At 37.1% G+C, this 19460-nt stretch overlaps 1 protein-coding gene across 2 annotated transcripts in view; it reads right to left on the bottom strand.

Moving 5' to 3' along the window:
* Ophn1 (oligophrenin 1) overlaps positions 1-19460 on the bottom strand; it is a 379198-nt gene that overhangs the window by 239973 nt on the left and 119765 nt on the right. For both annotated transcript variants that reach the window (XM_027935819.2, XM_071606174.1), the window contains exon 4: positions 3601-3662. In XM_027935819.2, the coding sequence (XP_027791620.1) occupies positions 3601-3662 (62 nt within the window). The remainder of the gene's footprint in view (positions 1-3600; positions 3663-19460) is intronic.

Raw genomic sequence — 19460 nt, 5'->3', positions numbered from 1 at the left:
TTACTCTTATTATTGGAATAAATGAGTTTCATAAACTGAGATGTTAATTAAAGTTATGCCACAAGAGAAACAGAAGGTAGATCACTTTGTTATTCTCTACAGAGTTCCCACCTTACCCTCATGGTCCTAATAAAAAAGAATACTGATAAACATTGGTATTTCCATATTTAATTCCCAGTAGAACCTGTATTTCTAACAATTTCCCAGGTGCTGCTGGTGCTGCCAGTCTAAGTACCACACAAAGATTACTTTTTAAACTGCTAAAATAATTTGAATCAACAAAAAAAGAGGATGCTGATCCTAACGGGGGGGGCATGGAAAAAATGGAGGAACTTTGATTGGGCAAAGGGGAGGGAAATGATATGTGGGAAGGGAGAATGGGGGCAGGAAGTATGGTGGAATGAGATGGACATAATTATCCTAGGTACATGTATGACTGCACATATGGTGCAACTCTACATCATGCACAACCAGAGAAATGAAGAGCTGTGCTGCAATTGTGTCCAATGAATCAAAATGCATTCTGCTGTCATACATACCTAATTGAAATAAATTAATTTTAAAAAATGAAAGTCTCAGGTTCAAATCTAGCAAGAAATGTAAAACATCTGTATGAGGAAACTACACAACTCTGATGATATAAATCAAACATGTTATAAGTAAATGGAGAGGTAATTCAAGTTTCTGAATATCAAGAGTCAATAGTTTTATGATACAAGGTTCTTCCCAGCTTGATTTATAGATTCAATGAAATCCCTGTCAAAATGCCAGCAACTTATCTTGTAGATATGGACAAACTGATTATAAAGATTATACCTTACTTTGAGACTTAGTATAAAGATAAGTAATCAAGACAATGCGTTATTGGAGAAAATAGACAAATATTCAACAGAAATACAGGTTATAGATATAGATCCACACAAATATAGTCAACTGATCTTTGATAAAGGAGAGAAAGTGATTAAATGGAGAAAAGACAGTCTCTCATCATTTTAATAAATGATGCTGAAACAACTGGATGTCCACGTGGAAAAATGAACCTAGACCCATATATTAAACCCTTTAACAATTAACTCAAATGGATTACAGACCTAAATGTACAAGAGTTCTAGAAGATAGCATAGGAAAACTCTGTGACCTCGTTTTCTAGTTTTCTTTTATTTTTAATGTGGTGCTGAGGATCGAACCAGAGCCTTGAATGTGCTAGGCAAGTACTCTACTACTGATCTACAACTCCAGCCCATGACATTGGTGTTGTAATGAGTGTTTAGATAAAAACCAAAGGTATGCTCTATAAAAAAAGTGATAAGCTGGACTTCATTAAAATTTAAAACTTCTAGGCTGGGGTTGTGGCTCAGTGGTAGAGGGCTCACCTAAGCATGCATGAGGCACTAGGTTCAATCCTCAGTACCACATAAATGTAAAATAAAGATATTGTGTCCACCTATAACTAAAAAATAAATATAAAAAATAAAAATTTCTGCTATGGAAAAGACACTATTAAGAATGAAAAGACTCAGATCTGGGGCTGTAGCTCAGTGGTAGAGCACTTGCCTGGCATGTGTGAGGCACTGGGTTCGAGTCTCAGCACCACATATAAATAAATTAAATAATAAAGGTCCACTGACAACTAAAAAAAATATTTAAAAAAAGAATGAAAAGACTGGGTTCATTTCCCAGCAACACACACACACACACACACACAATGAAAAGACAAGCCACAGATTAGGAGAAAAATTTCAATAAAACACAAATTGAATGAAGGACTGGCATCCAAAATACACAAAGAACTTTTTTTTTTAGTACCATGGATTAAACTCAGGGGAACTTAACCACTGAGCCACATTCCAATGCCTTTTTTAAAAAAAAAATTTAGTTGTAGATAGACCTTTATTTTATTTATTAATATGCAGTGCTGAGAACTGACTCCAGTGCCTCACACATGCCAGGAAGGTGTGCTACCACTAGAGACAGGGTTTCCCTGAGTTGCTTAGGGAAGGCTTTGAACTCGCAGTCCTCCTGCTTCAGCCTCCTAAGCCATTGGGACAAAGAACTCTTACACTCAATAACAAACTACCAATTAAAAAACTGACAAAAGATATTTCATATACAGACAGCAATTAAGCTTATGAAAATATGTTCAATATCATTTGACATTTTAAAAAGTTACAAATTAAAAACACTGTGATACCACCACATACGTTTTAGAGTGGCCAAAGTTGGAAACACTGACAACACCAAATGCTCACAAGGACAGGGAACATTGCTGGTATGAATGCAAAATAATACACTTTGGAAGATGATTTTATAGTTTCTTAAAATACTAAATATATTGTTGCTATATGATTTTGCATGTGTATCCCTTAGTATTTACCCACAAGAGATGAAAACTTACTTCTACACAAAACCTACACACTAAATGTTCATAGCAACTTTATTCATAAGGGGCAAAACATGGAAGCAACCAAGATGCCGTTCAGCGGTAGCACACCTTCCTGGCATGTGTGAGAGGGTGAATCAGCAAATATGCTATGATATATCATAAATAAAATATTATTTAATCATAAAAAGAAATGAACTATAAAGCCTTGAAAGACATAAACAACCCTAAATGCATATTCCTAACTGTAAGTGTCCAATCTGAAAAGGCTACTTACTATATAATTCCTGCTGTATCACATTCTGAAAAAGTGAAAACACAGTAATGGGTTGTGGGTGTAGTTCAGTGATAGAGCACTTAATGAGCATGTATGAGGCTCTGGGCTCCATCCCCAGTACCACCAAGGGAAAAAGAGAAAAGAAAAAAAAAATAAAGAAAAATGTTTTCCAGGGTTTTGTCACAGAAGAGAAAGGGAGCAGTGAACAGGTTAAGCAGGGGATATTTAGGGCTCTGAAACTATTCTGTATGGTAATATGGAGCCATGACATTATACATTTATCAAACATATAGGATGTGCCATAAAGAGAGTAAACCTAAAAGTAAACCATGGTCTTTAGTTAACAATACTGTATCCATATTGACTCATTAATTATTAAAAATGAACCACACTACCAAGATGTTAATAATAGGGGAGATGAGGGGATATATGAGATCTCTCTGTACTTTTCACTCAATTTTTCCACAAAACTTAAAGTACTCTAAAAATGGACTTTGTCTATTCGTTTTACAAAATTAGTCTTTAAATATAAAGGGAGGAAAATCACTGCATAGATTTTTAATAAAAGAGTCATTAATCAAATACAAATAAACTTATGCTAGTATTTCTGTTAACAGAGAAAAAGATTACTAGAAAATTCGATTAAGAACACTAAAGACTGTAATTTTATTTAACATGTTCAAAAGTTCACTTTAAGTTCCTCTGAAAATTTTTCTCACTGAAATAAATAGGGATCGAATTTCCACATTAATTTCCCTCTGCCTAATGCCAAACTCTTGGGGGTGGGAGCTTGAGATAGAATAACAATATTTATTAATTAATTATTTTAAGAGTACCCAGAACCCTTTAAACAGCACCTGAAATAGCAGAGGCTCAATCCAACCAAAAAAGACAAAAATATCCCAATATCAGCCATGATCTCAGTTCCAGATAAGTGACCTACCATCATCATCCTTTCGTTTTCTACTTCATTGAGCAATTCAGCAAACTCCTTGAAGGATTCAGCTGGTAGGAAAGAATAAAAGACAAAGCAAATTAATCATGGTTCTTGGTAGACAAATGGAAGAGATCTGTCCGACACAAGTAGAGATCAGTGCCTTAACTTCACACAACTAGTAGAGGAAGGCATCAAATCTAAGATCGCGAGGAGAATGTCTCCAAGGCTGATTGAATGCTTCTCATTTTATTTCCTTTTCTCCCCAATCTCCTACTATTATGATTTCAATCTAGAAATGTCCCCCCAAAATCTCATGTTTTAGAAGCTTAATTCCCAGTGCAGCAAGGTTCAGAGGTAGAGCTTTTAGGCAGTGATTAGGGCTGTAACCATTTGATAGATTAATCATCTGAATGGACAACTAGGTGGTAACTATAGGCAGGTGGGGTTTGGTTGGAGGAAGTAGATCACTGGGGGCAGGACTTTGGGATTTATGGTTTGTCCCTAGAACATTTGGTCTCTGTGCTTCCCAGCTGCCATGAGCTGAGCAGCTTCCCACCACCGTATCTACCACATTCTGCTTCACCTTGGGCCAGAAAAATGGAGACAACAAACCACAGACTAAACCTCTGAAACCATGAGTGCAAAGTAAATTTTTCCTCCTCTAACTTGTATTTGTCAGGTATTTTCAACACAGCAATAAGCTGATTAATATCCCTTCAAAACTTCTTTAATATTTTATTTATTCATCATAGTCATCCTTAGGAATAGCTAGAAATTCTCTCATTTCATAGACATGCAAAAAGATGTAGGAAGGGGCAATGGGTTTGCTGTATAAAAAATGGCAGCTCTACAACCTCAACACCTGAGCTTGGGTACCTGCTCCACTAGTAACCAACCTAGAACAATTTCTTTTCATTTACCTTTTGTATGCCTTAATTTATTATTTCAGACTGGTTATAGAAATGGAATGAAACATGGTTTGCAAAAATATTATGCAAAGTGTTGTGTCATTTGTCTTTATTTTAGAAGCACTGTGGTGAAGTAAAAAACACATTTGACTTATTAGCTGTGTAACATTAGAAAAGTTACTTAATCTCTCTGAGATCCATTTTATTTATCTAGAAATAATTCTTGTCTCACAGGGTTGCTACAATGGTTAAATGACATAACACATGTATAGTTTCCCAACACACATAGTAACCATTCAATAAATGTTAGTTCTGTTCCTTGTTGGGTCTAAAGCAGTGATACTAAACAATGGTTCATTAGAATCACTTGGGGAGCTGAAAAATATCAATGTCATGCCCTTTTCTACACAAGTTAAACCCAGATTCACCTGTAAAGGAAAATAGTCAACTGTTTTCCTATATTTATGCTACACTCTGACACCAATGTGTGGGGTTTTCCCTAACATTAAGCAATTCTCAAGCTCTCCAGAAACCAACTGTGTGTCCTAGAATTCAATTATGATACTTATTACCCAGAGTAAGTGCCAACCCAACAGCTAAAGGTCTCAGCCCCTGAAAACTGCCCCCTCCATTTTCCACGTCAGTCACAAGTTCCAGGACGTCAACTGTATACTTCTGACCAACCAGCTATAAATTGGAGGGTTTCATAAACCCCTCCTTGAATTTGATAACCTCCTGGAATGGTTCACTGAACTCAGCAAAATACTAATACAAGCTTGTATTTTAAAGGATACAACTCAGGAACCACCAAACGGAACACATGCATAAGGCAAGGTTGTGGGGTGCAGAGTCCCTTCTTCCTAGAAGTGCCACCTCCCAGAATTCCCATGTGTTCACCAATTTGGAATCTCCCAAAACCCCATTGTTTAGTGTTGCTACAGGGGGATTATTAGGCATGTCTGACTGGTTGAAGCACAGTCATTTTCCAGGCCCCGTTCCGTCCCTGGATGTTGGAGAGTGGGGTTTAAAGATCTAACCCTCTAGCCACATGGTTGGTTCCTCTGGCAAATCAACCTCCATACTGCAAGAGTCATCTCATCAACATAAACTCAGGTGTGGCTGAAGAAGATTCTGGATATCAAGACAGTTGTCTGACCTCTAGCACCCAGGAAATTCCAAGGGTTTAGGGGCTTTATGGAGAAATCAGGGACAAAGACCAAATATATGCTTATTATACCACAATATCACAACCTGCTAAGTACCAGAATCTTACAGGACTAAACACAACACAATTGCAGGAGGGAACACACAGGTTTCAAGTTGGAAATAAAGCTTAACCACCTAGGAGTATATTATTATATTAACACAAAACAATAAAAATGAATGAACAAAACAGTGATAATGAAATCTTGGCTATGTTCTCATGGTACAGACAGTACTGAGATTCAACTCCTCTCCTGTTCCCTTTCTGCTTTATTTTTGCTATATTTACCCACCTGACCCTGGCCCAATTTTATCAGATTTTAGACATTAGGCCCCAAATCACATGCAACAAGGTAATGCTAGTTCCACAGTAAAAGGGGCAAGTTGTATAGTATTATAAAACCATTCACATAATGCTTCAAACCTTTAGCAATACTTACTATTTGCAGCCATCCAGCCTGCAATCATACAACTTTAGTGATGGTAGTAGTAATCAGCTTGAAGCAGTGTGCACAGGACTATGCCAGTTTTAAAACTAAAAGCTCCACATTCCAGAAAAACTGACAGACTCAGTTTGTCTGGGACTGTTAATCCCCCAAGTAACAGAGCACATGCTTTTTCCTAAGGCAGGTCATTCCATATATTCAGGATGTCTCTATTAAAAACTCTTTCCTTAATAGTAAGCCCAAATCTATCTCTCTGCATTCTAGCTCATATCTATTCAGGTACCTGAAGAAAGATTTTACAGGATTGTAGATAAAGACACACGTTAGAAAAAAAAAAAAACAATAGATGAGTATTAGATGATGAGGATTCTATTTTAGGAGACATCACAGAGAAAGAGGAGGGGCATACATTTTAGAGAGAAATAGATCTAGATTGACAACCTAATTCTGTCATCTTCTTGCTGTGTGACATTGGATAAATGATTTGAGCTTCAATTTCCTCACCTATCAAAAAGACATAATCATACCTATGTAATGGTGTTGCTGTAAGAACAAAATTAGTGGTAACTGTGGAGTGTCATTACCTAGTAAACAATACACATTACCCCTTTTGCCCCTCTCCAACCTTCTACCCTTCTAGAGCCAATGTGTGTTCTCTCTCTCTCTCTCTCTCTCTCTCTCTCTCTCTCTCTCACACACACACACACACACACACACACACACACACACTAAGTTAGGCTAAGCAGAACTAAGATAAATAGTCTTTAGTGCCTTTAAGGACCCTTTAAATTCTCCAACTTCCTCCCAATAATATGAAGTATAACACCAAATGGTATTTTAATTACAGAGAACATATGGAAAGCCTAGAAAAACAAATGTGTCCAAGTTAATATTTTTAATTAAAAAAAAACCTTTAAATAGATTTCCCTTCCTATAAGAACTGGAAAACTAGTTCAGCATTCCTGGTATCAAGGAAACTATATTCAGAACCAATACAGGACACAACATAATGACATTTCTTTCTTCTTATGATTAAGTTGTGACATATACTATGGAACATGTGGAAGTTACCTTACAAAATACCACAAATTCATTCAAGGTTCACCCTTAGCATAGAGAAGATAAATACTTTACTCAGAAAGAGTCAATAGGAAAAAATGGAAATGTTCATTGATCTCTTGTCCCCAAACACTTAATGCTACAAAAGAAGTCAGAGAGATTGTTGTTGTTGTTAATGTTCATCCATTTTGAGTTAAGTTTTGCATATGGTATGAGGTAGAAATCCAAATTCTTCCTTTCACATGTGTTACCCAGTTGCCCTGGCACTATTTGCAGAACATTTTTTTCCTCAACTGATCTTAGGACTCTTGTCAAAGTCAACTGGCCATAAGTTACAGGATTATTTCTGGACCCTTCACTCTATCCCATTGATCTCTATGTCTGGATTTATGCCAGTAACACATTATCATAATAACAGCACCTGCATACTGAGTTTTAAAATGGGGAAGTAGGAATTATCCAACTTTCTTCTTTTTTCAAGATGGTTTGGCTATTCTGGGTCCCTGGAACTTCCATATGAATTTTACTATATTTACTTTGAAAATTTCTGGGGAAAAAAGCAGCTATGTCTCTCCTACAGAATATTCCATGTGCACTTGAAAATAACATTCTTCTTAGGTAGAGTATTCTGCAGGAGTATTCTTCTTCCCTAAGGTTTGTTGTTCTTGACATTGCAATTGGCTTAGTGACTTCATAGACTAATATTATACACTATATATTCATTGTTATTTGAAGCTACTGAAGTTTCTGATCAGTTAAACTTTATGGTTAGCAAATAATTAATAATTAAACAGATATTTTTAAATGGTTTGAACCAATAAGTCTGTGAACCTTCTTGAGGGGTTCAATACTTTGAGGTATGCCTTCAACACTTAGGCAGTTATAACTCTGCCTTAGCCATCAGATCTTTCTTATGAAGAGTATCAAGGTCAGCCAGAATTGTGAGATTAGAGTCTTCTCAGTTATTTTCCAGACAGGTACACATGTTGGGTGTGTGATCTTTTGGATTTCAAGGACAGATCGCAGATTTTCAAAGCTCTCTAAGGCTACTTTATTATTCACTTTTTTTCCTTTTAGATTTATTGTTGAGCTCCCTCTTTGCAATTTTATTCTTTTTGTTCCCTGTGGAAGCAGCAGTACTGCACAATCACTGCTGATTATTTAGAGAAAATCCCTGAAGAAAAAAAAATTGAAATGAGCAATCTGTGAGTCAGTTCAAATAATACAAGTCCTGTGAGTGATATTTCCCAGCTTTAAGGGAAATTCAAACCCATTCTGCCTTCTCCAATGGCTGCCAGAACTGTGGTTTTCACACTTTCCTTGATTGTGCAGCTGCTAGTTTTCAAAGCTACTGTGGAACAGAAAAAAGGCAATGGGAATACAGCAAGATAAAATACCACAAAACTCACCTTTCTCCCAATTATTTAGTCATTTTCATCAATAAACATGCCTTTTATTTTTGCAATATTTTGATCAATTCCACAATTATTAAAAAGTTGAGTCTGAAAATATTTACCTGTGTTTTTATCACTTTTATGGAAGGCTGGATTTGGGGAGGTAATTTCTCTACCAGTCCTACTGAGGTAACCTGGTCAGAGGTTTTTGATCCTTATTTTCAATTACCAAGAGCTTCAATAATCATTGAATCAATTCAAAATTAAGTTATGGAATAAAAAATCATGTTCATTATTGTCTGCCTGGCCTCCAAGAAGCCCTATAAAGTTTATTTATTTGTTGAACAGAATATGTCAAAAGTCTACTGAGGTATATGACACCACATAAGAACTACTTAAGAAAGTCAGGATAACTTCTTCATTCTGGTCACTTACTATCTAAAGATCTTGTAGTTTACAGATATGCTATCTTACTCCAACTACCACGTTTTTTTATGAGGAAATTGAAGTTCAAGAGGTTATAACTTGCTTGTTCCAAGTCACAAAACTAGCTGCATAGTTAATAAGGAAATTCATTTCAATGCTCTCTCTAGTTTTAAGATAACAAAGAGTTGCTGGACACAGCCAAAGCATCCATGTCACATCTTTTTTTCTGTCTATCCATTTGCTCCACAAATAGTGTTTTCTTTCCCTAAATGTTCTGATATTCACTCTTTTTTTTTTTTTTGCTCCTGTCTACAGTGAATTGGAAACTATTTCAAGATAAAAAGCAAAACGTTTGAACAACATTTATTTCTGACTTGAGAGTCATGAGGTTTTATCAGGTATCTTACTGATATATTTTCAACCAAATGTCATGGATAATTACAGCACCTTCTGAGAGCCAAGCTTACAAATGGTTCTCTATAGTTAATTGAAAGGAAATAAAAGCATTATTGAGGAGATTAGACTTTGCATTAGAGTGCCATGGGAGAGAATAGTTACAAAAGAGAAAGAAGAAAGGGTCTGGCTCTTGCCGTCTCTTTATATTAGAATGATGGTAACTAAAAAAAAAAAATTGTCTAAGAAAAGGAAGAAAACAGGCCTATACAACCACTGCCAACATCACCATCAACAACAACATCCCCTGACCCCCACCACCATCCCCCAAGCATGACTTACAAAACCAAATGTAATATACTTCGATAATATCTAGAAGTTTCAGAACATTAAAAGGAGGTCCAAGTAAGAGGTAACTATCCCTAGAAAATTTCAAGGGAAAAATAGCAAGAAGTTAAAGAAGTGAGAAGGTAAAGTCACTATGCTATATGCTTCTCAGGTATTATATTACTCATCATGATTTTATTGATGAGAAAATTGAGGTTCAGCAAGGTCAAGTAAATTGTCTACATTGTCTTCCAAAATTAAAAGAATTTCTTCCTTTGGGGGGTGGGGGTACCGAGTATTGAACCCAAGGGGACTTAACCATTGAGACACATCCCCAGCCCTTTTCTATATTTTATTTTAAGATAGGGTCTCACTGAGTTGTTTAGGGCCTCGCTACATTGCTAAGGCTGGCTCTGAACTTGCAATCCTCCTGCCTCAGCCTCCTGAGCCACTGGGATTACAGCCATGCACCACTGGGCCTGGAATATTATACATTTCTGATGAAAGCTGACAATATGGGTCAAAATACTTACAATTATTTATACCTTTTTTAACTAATAAATTCATTTCCGGGAAGTCATGCCTAAAAAATAATTCTGATGACAAGAGGATAAACATTCATGTCCAAGGTAGGCACATTCAACATTATTAATCCTAATGAATAATTTTTAAAAATTAAATGTATAATGATTGAGTACCTCCACTTAATGGACTAATATTATAGCTAGTAAGTAGGAGCATTACACAAAATTTTATGAACACAGCAAAATGCCTATGATGTCATATTGCACAAAAAAAGAATACAAACATTTGAATATCAAAATTATATATATGAGGGGCTGGGGTCGTGGCTCAGTGGTAGAGTGTTCACACATAGTAGAGTGCTCCACCATGTGTGAGGTGCTAGGTTTGACCCTCAGCACCACATTAAAAAATAAAATAAAATAAAGGTATCGTGTCCAACTACAACTAAAAAAAAATTTAAACATTATACATATAATTCAACTATGTACAGAAAATATGCTTGGACAAAAAAAGGTCAAGCAGGGAGTATATCAAAATAATTGTTGTTCTTTATGGAAAGCGTGTGTGTGTGTGTGTGTGTGTGTAAACTCTGGTGTCTAGATGAATTGATTTGAAATCACACTTAAACAACCAATTAGCCACATGATCCCGGACAAGTTTCTTAACATCTCATGGACTGGAACTACCTCCTTAGAATTGCACTGAGATTAAGTAATGTTTGCAAAGCATTTTGCACATAGTAGCTACTCAGCAAATGATAGCTATTACTATACTTTTTCCTCTATTTCCATATTTTTATAATACAGTATGTTTATATGATAGTGCAAAGATACCAATAAACTCAACTATTAATTAAAAAATTCCAAAGATCATATGGCTAATGAATGTACAGGCCAGAGTCTGAATCCAGATACAGCCAAATCCAAGACCATGTACCTAACTCCTAAAATCTCCACAGGAGGAAAAGTGAACCAGAGTGGTCAAAGTATCATTAGCATGAGTATATAATGATGATTGTGTCATGGAAAAACAGAGTTTAGCTGGATAGATTACTAGAATCAGCAAGACCTTTAATGGGGAAGGAATGAATGGCAATCAGGACTGACACCTGGGCCTTCTGAAGGATGCTACTAAGAAACTGACACTTCACTTATTCTTGAAGTCAATACCCAGGAGTGCTTTGGGATGGATTTATACCACTTGATAGACCCTGGCTGCCACCTAACTAATAGCCCCCAGATTAGTCAGATAGGAAGCATAGCAGTATGCTATTAAATATCCATGAGATACTGGTGTGACTCTACATCATGTACAACCAGAGAAATAAAACGCTGTGCTCCATTTGTGTACAATGAGTTGAAATGCATTCTGCTGTCATGTATAATTAGAACAAATAAAAAAATGTCCATAAGAGTAAAAGAGGGTAAGACTCATGCCAAGTATTCTCCTCACTCTACATGGATACTTTCCTCCTAAGTCAAATGCTTCTGTGAGACCTCAGAGAACCCGGGAACTAGCATTATTATTTGCAGGATTCTGGGTTATGCTCCAATTTATAAACCTTAGACCTTAGCAATATAATTACTTGCATGGAGTCAATAAGAATCCATCATTTTTGTTACCAGGACAGGATTCGAAACATTGGTTTTACAACAAAGGCTTTGCCTAGAATGACATTTGAAAATTATGCTCACTGGATCATATATCATCAGACCCTTGTAAGGAATTTGGGTTATATTAAACCAATGCATATAAAGCATTCTTGGAAAAAAACTGACCTAGTACTTGGCATACAGATTCCCAACCTTACAAATGAATAGGGAAAGTATATATTCCTGACGGGTACACAAACCTTAAGATATTTGGGAACCTCAAGAAGATTGGAATTTACCTAAATTTACAGGTACTGCAGGTGAAAACTGGTGAGGAATTCCTGACTTGGCTTCCTAGCCTCATGAGGTTTTTTTTTTAAAGCTTGATCTGAGATTCCTCGTGGAAAACTTCCAGTAAAGCAAACTTAAGAAGACCTATAAGATAAATTACCATTCTTGAAGTAACTATGTCAATAATCATGCCAAGTGTAATGAGACCAACGTTATTTTACGTTTACCTAAAAAGAACCATTAAAAATAAAATAACATTTTAAAAGAATTATTTTGAGATTAACTAATCCAGAGATTGATTTTTTTTTAAAACTGGGAAACAATGGCTTATCTGATTTCCTTGTTCTTTGTAGTTAACTATTTTCACCTGTCGTTAATTGTAAGCAATGGATAAGCATACAATCTCTGTCTTCTCTGATTGAAATTTAATTGAGTTCCTCTCCTTCCTTGTCACAAAACCAGTTTGGATACTTACCTTTAAATTGGACTAGATCCTGCTACCCAAACCCAAAATGAGTACTCTTACTAAATTTTCAATTCTTTCCAGTTCCTTCAATATCTGGCTATATAATCCTTCAAGCCAACACTCCCAATTTCTCTCTCCCCTTAAGGCTTCAACTCATGCAGAATTAAAATCTCATTGACCAGGCTCTAGAGGGACTCTGGATTGCCTTTGCATGGTCCCTTTTCCTCAAAATCTGAAGAAGCCATGTGAACTGAAGCCCAAAAACTTGACATAAACCTTCACAAGGTCCTGCCACCAAGCAAACCCTGAAGTGGGCTAGAATTCTTCACAGAAAAGCTATTGCCTAGACTAAGGGAGTCTGGCAAAATTCTCCATTCGTGTGTGCATTTATTTGAGAACAAGCCAAGAATGTGCCCATTCTTTTCACTGACAATGTGAAACTTTATCTAAGCCCTCAGCTCCCAGAAAGCATTAAGGACAGGCTGATGGAACATTCTATCTGACCTTAATCTGTTTGGTCTTCACATATGTTAGGGTCACTAAAGTGGAAATGTAATTTACAGTTTGAGATTAAGAAATACCGATTTTAAACAAACAACCTGATAAACCCAAAGAGTGGCCACTTTAGAGGAAGATGTAGCAATCTATTTGCACAGAAGGGTGATGCTGGCTACCAGGGTTCACTTGGTAGACACCCTGCTCTGAATATGACAAGACTGAAACTTGGGGTAAAAATATGAGGCTCTCCAATAGAACACACCAAATATTTGGTATTTAAGGTTAAGGGAATCTGTCTGAATTCTCCTTCCTGATCTCTGCCCATCTGTCTATTGCTCCCTGATAAGCTTCAGAATAAACCCTAAGTCTTTCATTAGGTATCCCAGGTCCTGAAGGCATGACCATCTAACCCAGGTCACAAGCCTACTGTGGTCACAAGCCTACAAATATGCATGTGGGCTATATTTGGCCCATATGTATATTTTGTCTGGTCTGAACAGTGCTTTAAATTTGGTGTAATTAGCCAACACTTAAAAAGAGATGCTATGGACATAATTTCTGGATATTTCCTTCTGGCAAAAAAAAAATCTGATACTCTGGCTATACTGGGCTCAAATTTCAGAAGGCAACAATCACTGGAGTCTGTTTGAGGATATTGGTTTTAATTGGAACTTGTCTTTTTCTGTGTGCCACAAGCCCCACCCCCATTATTAAGTCATTGAGACAGATTATCATTTACCATTCTATATCTAGCCTCCGTTGCTTATTTTCATCACCTGTTGAGAATCTATCCCCTACATACCTCTCTTATCCCTGAATCCTCTCTCCACTCTTTAAATTCATTCAATTTGCTTCTAGTTTCAAGAGAGATAATCTCACTCTATGTTTGTCTTCTCTGCCTATTTTATCCCAAATCTCACTCATTCTTCGGAAATTCAACAGAGATCAGGACCAGCACAGGGATGAGGCAGAATAGGCACCTAGGCTGCAAAAGTTAAGAAGGCATATTCACTCTCAGGTGTCAGCCGAGAGTAAGTGCTTCCTTAAATAAGAGCACTGACCACCTGACTTGCCTCACCTAGCTCTGGAACTAACTCTGATATAACTTATCTAAGAAGGCCTCCATGTTTATTCACCCTGCCCCTTCCCACCAACACACACATGCCCCAATCTAGATTAGGGGCTACCATAGAACTTTTCACATTGTATTGCAACTGTCTGCTCATCAACCTCTTTCAATACACCATGAGTTCCTCTGAGGGCAGGGAGGTTTGTTTCATGTCTCTGAATCCTTAGTCTATGGCACTTATTGGACACTCTGTATTTACTAATTAATGAATATCTATCAGGGATCCTCAGAAGAGGAAGGAGATTCTCTTAAGTGTATGTGGGAAACATTCTTCTTTCTTGTTCCTAGTTCATGATGATATATATCTGCCTGAAGTTCATCCTGAAACTTAACTGAATGGAAGTTCTATGAGGACAGGATATTTCATAGTAGGTACTCAATAAAAAAAATTATTTAACTAAGCCAGCCTTAGCAACTTAGCGAGGCCTTAACCAACTAAGTGAGATCCTGCCTCTAAACAAAATATAAAAAAGGGCTGGGGATGTAGCTCAGTGGTTAAGCACCCCTAAGTTCAATCCCCAGTAACCCCAAATATGTTCATTTAATGAACTGGTCTTTAGAATACACAGATTTTAGTAGTAATCTAGCACTATCTAGCTGTGTGAGACATTCAACAATTACTTCCCTACCTCTAAGTCTCAGTTTCCAGTATGTTGAATGAGCATGAACTAACTCAATATTTCTCTCTCTCTCTCTCTCTTTCTCTCTCTCTCTCTCTCTCTCTCTGTCTCTCTCTCTCTCTCTCTCATTAGTTTGTGTAAAATGTGTTTGTCAAGCAATCTAAAAGTTATCAACTTCTTTTCTCTTTTAATCTGTAAATTACATTGTTCAAGCAAATTTGTACATGGGAGCACTGTACAAACAGCTACTTAATTTGAGCTTGTGTGGATGGAAGACACTGAGAACCCAAGGAACACAGTTTGAAAGGGCCTGAGACCTGTGCTGGGGTTCCACAATGCCCACTGAGATTCTGATTATTTTGGTCTAAGATAGATCCTAAGACTCTGGATGAATAAGATCCCTAGGAGATTCTGATATGAAGCTATATTAGACATAACTGAACTAGATATTCTAAGGTCCCTGCCAGTACTGACATTTTATGCTTCTACATTTTCCTTTGACAGTTAATTTGGGAAGTATCATCAAACCATCACGTTTGCCTATAAATTAAGTTCTACTACATTTCTAGTATAGTCAATAACAACTACAAGTTACTGAGTACCAATTTAATGCCAGACATTGAGCTAAATGATTTACATATACTCTCTGATATGCATGTGTATGTGTGTATGTGTGTGTGTGTGTGTGTGCATTCTTTGATTCACTCCTCACAACCTTATAAGGTAAATTATACTCTCCAATTCATGGATGAGGAAAACAAACTCAACAAATGCAAGTAACATTGCCAAGATCCCATTGCCAATAAATAAAACTCAAATCTAAAGCAGATTCCATAAACACCTGAGACAGATTTTCTTTGGCTTCTAAGCCAAAGAGGTCAAGAAAAAGCCAGAGAATGCCAACTAAAGGCATAGATATCTTGCTCTAAAGAAGTGATAAATATGCAGTGAGACACCAACTCCCACTAGTCCTTTCTATACACAAAGCGTTCAGGATAGGTCCTAGAGTTCATCGTCAAGGGAAGAAACTCTTCAGAGACGCCTTAGGCTTTCCCCTATGTGCTCTAGAGTAACTGCCATCTCTCCTAGGATCTGCAATGGGGTTTACACTACAGAGTTACCTCTTGGAGCCATCATCAAAAATATACTATGGAAAGGCCCTCTGAACATATAATGTGAGATCTAAAAACGCAACCCAATATTCCATCTTATTATACTTTTTATGAATTTTTCCAGTGAAACAGAAGATGTACTGAGGCAAGGCCAGTAATGTTGGTGATTAAAGGGTTGGCACACTCTGCTGTCTCAGCTTCCAGGGCAATTGTACTTTCCCAACAATAGCCACCCAGTAGGGCCCCCAAGATTTCTTCTCAAAGCCCCAAAGAGTCTCAGCCTCAGCTGTTGGAGCACTGGCTCTTCCTCTCACTCCCACCACAAATCCCAGTTTTTAAAATGATAAATTCAACAAGGATAATGACCATAATAGGCCAACGGATTTTCAAAATCTCTCTTCAGTTCCCATTAATAAAAGTCAGTTCCTTAGAGTAATGGTCAGATGACAATTAGGAGTTCCTGAAATTGGCAGGCAAATGATGAGTGAGTTAAAGGGTTATTGTAAATCACACATCAAGAAGCAAAGATGTCACAGCCAACAGCTCTCATGGAGCCCACAGACACCCACAGGAATCTGGCAGTGCCAGATTTTATTTTGGTCTGTAAGTCACTATACTCAAGCTCACACACCCACTTTTTCCAGCATGGCATTAGTTGACAACTGTGCTGACATTCAGAGGGGTGACAGAGTTGAAACACAAAGTTCAATATAAAGGGTGACATGGGAAATGTCTCAGGCCTACTGCTTGGCTTTGAGGCAAATAGGTACTTGTTCAAAGTCAGACCATTCTAGCAGCAGAAATGGGAAGCATTTTATGAAATTGCATGTGCCATATATCTTCCACTCTTTAAAGTCATCAACTGATAGGTAAAACAGAATCTATTTTAAGAAATAAATACAGGACTAAGGATGTAGTTCAGTGGCAGAGCCCTTGCCTACCATGTATAAGATCCTGGGTTCCAACTCTATCACTACAAAAATTCAGATCTTATATTAACAATAATGTTGAAATAGCTAACATTTACTTAGGCACTGTGCACACTTGGCATTTATTATCTCATCCCCAATTTATGTATGAGAAAAATTAATACTCAAAGAGGTGACATCACTTGCCAAAAGTTATGCAGCTAATAATCTGCAGAGCTGCAATTCAAATTTGGGCTGTCTGACTCCAGAGCCCATGATCTGTCTTTTTAATAAGTCATGCCCTTGAACAAGGATAGATACACAGAAGTAGAGTGAAAGGGCATCAATAGGGAAATAATCCAAATACAAATAACTACCACACTTAGCCAGTTAACCAAAATATTTACCAATCTTACTCTCATAAAAATATTAATTGCAATTCTAATTGTAATAGTAAAATTTTTGAAACAAATAAAGTGTAACTTCTATATTAATATAATGCAAATATATCCATTATTTATTCATTTAGCAAACATTAATTGAGCACCCATTATATACCAGGAACTCCTTTATGTGCAGGGGAAACAAGAGTGAACAAAACAATATCCAATAAGCTATTTCTATGCAGGGAATATCCTGTTTGCTATCATAATTTTATACTTGTTATTAAAATATACTACAGTAGGCACCTATTTTTTTTATTGTTGGTTGTTCAAAACCTTACATAGGCACCTATTTTTTTTAGAGAGAGAGAGAATTTTAATATTTTATTTTTTTTAGTTTTCGGTAGACACAACATCTTTGTTTGTATGTGGTGCTGAGGATCGAACCCAGGCCACACGCATGCCAGGCAAGCGCACTACAGCTTGAGCCACATCCCCAACCCGGCACCTATTAATAATAATACACTTCTATATTTTAGTTCTTGGGCTTATAAATGTAACTATTAACATTTTCCAGTAATATTAGATCATCCATAATAGTTCTATGGTTCAATGTTCTCATCTGGCAAATGTTTTAAATTAACCCTTTAACTCAAGGTCAGCAAACTTTTTCTTAACCAGCCAGAAAGTAAACATTTTAGTCACTGAGGGCCATGTATCACTGTCACTACCACTCAATGCTGCTGTTGTACCATAAAAAATACCCATAGATAATACTTGAAAATAATGGTAACTGTGTTCCAATAAGACTTGATTTACAAAAATAGGTGATAGACTGCCCTTAGCGCAAGGGCCACAGTTTGTTGACTCTTGCTTTAACTTCATAACAACTAAAGCAAACACAGAGTTTCATTTACTTCCACTGTTTAATTTCATCTTGGTAACATCTTTTTAAAAAATATTTTTAGGGGGCTGCAGTTGTGGTTCAGCGGTAGAGCGCTCTCCTAGCATGTGCGAGGCCCTGGTTTGATCCTCAGCACCACATAAAATTAACAAAAATAAAAGTATTGTGTACAACTAAAAAATAAACTTTTAAAAAAATATTTTTAGTTGTAGATAGACACAATGACTTTATTTCATGTATTTATTTATGTGGTGCTAAGGATCAAACCCAGTGACTCACACATCTAGGCAATCACTCTTCCACCGAGCCACAACCCCAGCCATTGGTAACATCTTTGAGATGTTGACCACATTTTATAGAGGTCAAAAATGAGACTCGGAGAGGGAAAATACCTTTTCCAACATCAAACAGCTAATGGAACAAATTGTTCAATCCATTTACCAAGGGAGATGCCAACTTCCTGTTGTCTGAAAACATGTACTTACATCAACACTAATTTTTAAGCTTTCCAGGGGAATTTGTTCATTATAAGAACACTACTTAAAAGCCATTTTAAAAAATACACAAAACCACTCTTTACATCATCCACTACAGAAATATTTATTTTACTGCATTAGATACTTTAAAGGAAAGTCCCCCTGCAGACTGAGTCAAGGGCTTCAGTGGAGGTTTACAGATGACTTGATTGGGGCTTTTATTTTTTTCTTTTGGTACTGGGGTTAATGAACCCAGGGGCCCTTAACCACTGAGCCACATCCCCAGCCATTTTTTATATCTTATCTAGAGACAGGTTCTTGCTAAGTTCTTGAGGCTGGGGAACCATCCTCCTGCCTCTGCCTCTTGAGTGCTGGGATTACAGGTATGCACCACCATGCCTGCTCTTGATTGCTTGTGTTGTGGGTAAATCACTAACAGAAAGTTTCCTCATCTTTTCTAAGCAGCCTTCCAGGGACTGGACACTGGATCAGACAAAATGAAGACATGCAAGTGTTCAGTATCTGCAAACCAAGGAAGCTACCCAGCCTTGGACCTACCTTAAGAGGTACAGGGCACAGTAGCCCATGCCTGTAATCCCAACATCTTGGGAGGCTGAGGCAGGAGGATCAAAAGCTCAAGGCCAACCTCAGCAATTTATTGAGGCCCTAAGCAACTTAACAAAACCCTGTGTTAAAAAAATAAAAGGGGGGGGGGGGCTGAAGTTGTGGCTCAGTTGGTAGAGCTTTTGCCTTGCATATGTAAGGCACTGGGTTTCATCCTCAGCACCACATAAAAACAAATAAAT

The sequence above is a fragment of the Marmota flaviventris genome, chromosome X (genome assembly GCF_047511675.1).
Source record: "Marmota flaviventris isolate mMarFla1 chromosome X, mMarFla1.hap1, whole genome shotgun sequence".
Classification (NCBI taxonomy): Eukaryota; Metazoa; Chordata; class Mammalia; order Rodentia; family Sciuridae; genus Marmota; species Marmota flaviventris.
Note: the sequence above shows the minus strand (reverse complement) of the source record. Positions and strands in the feature narration are given on the sequence as shown.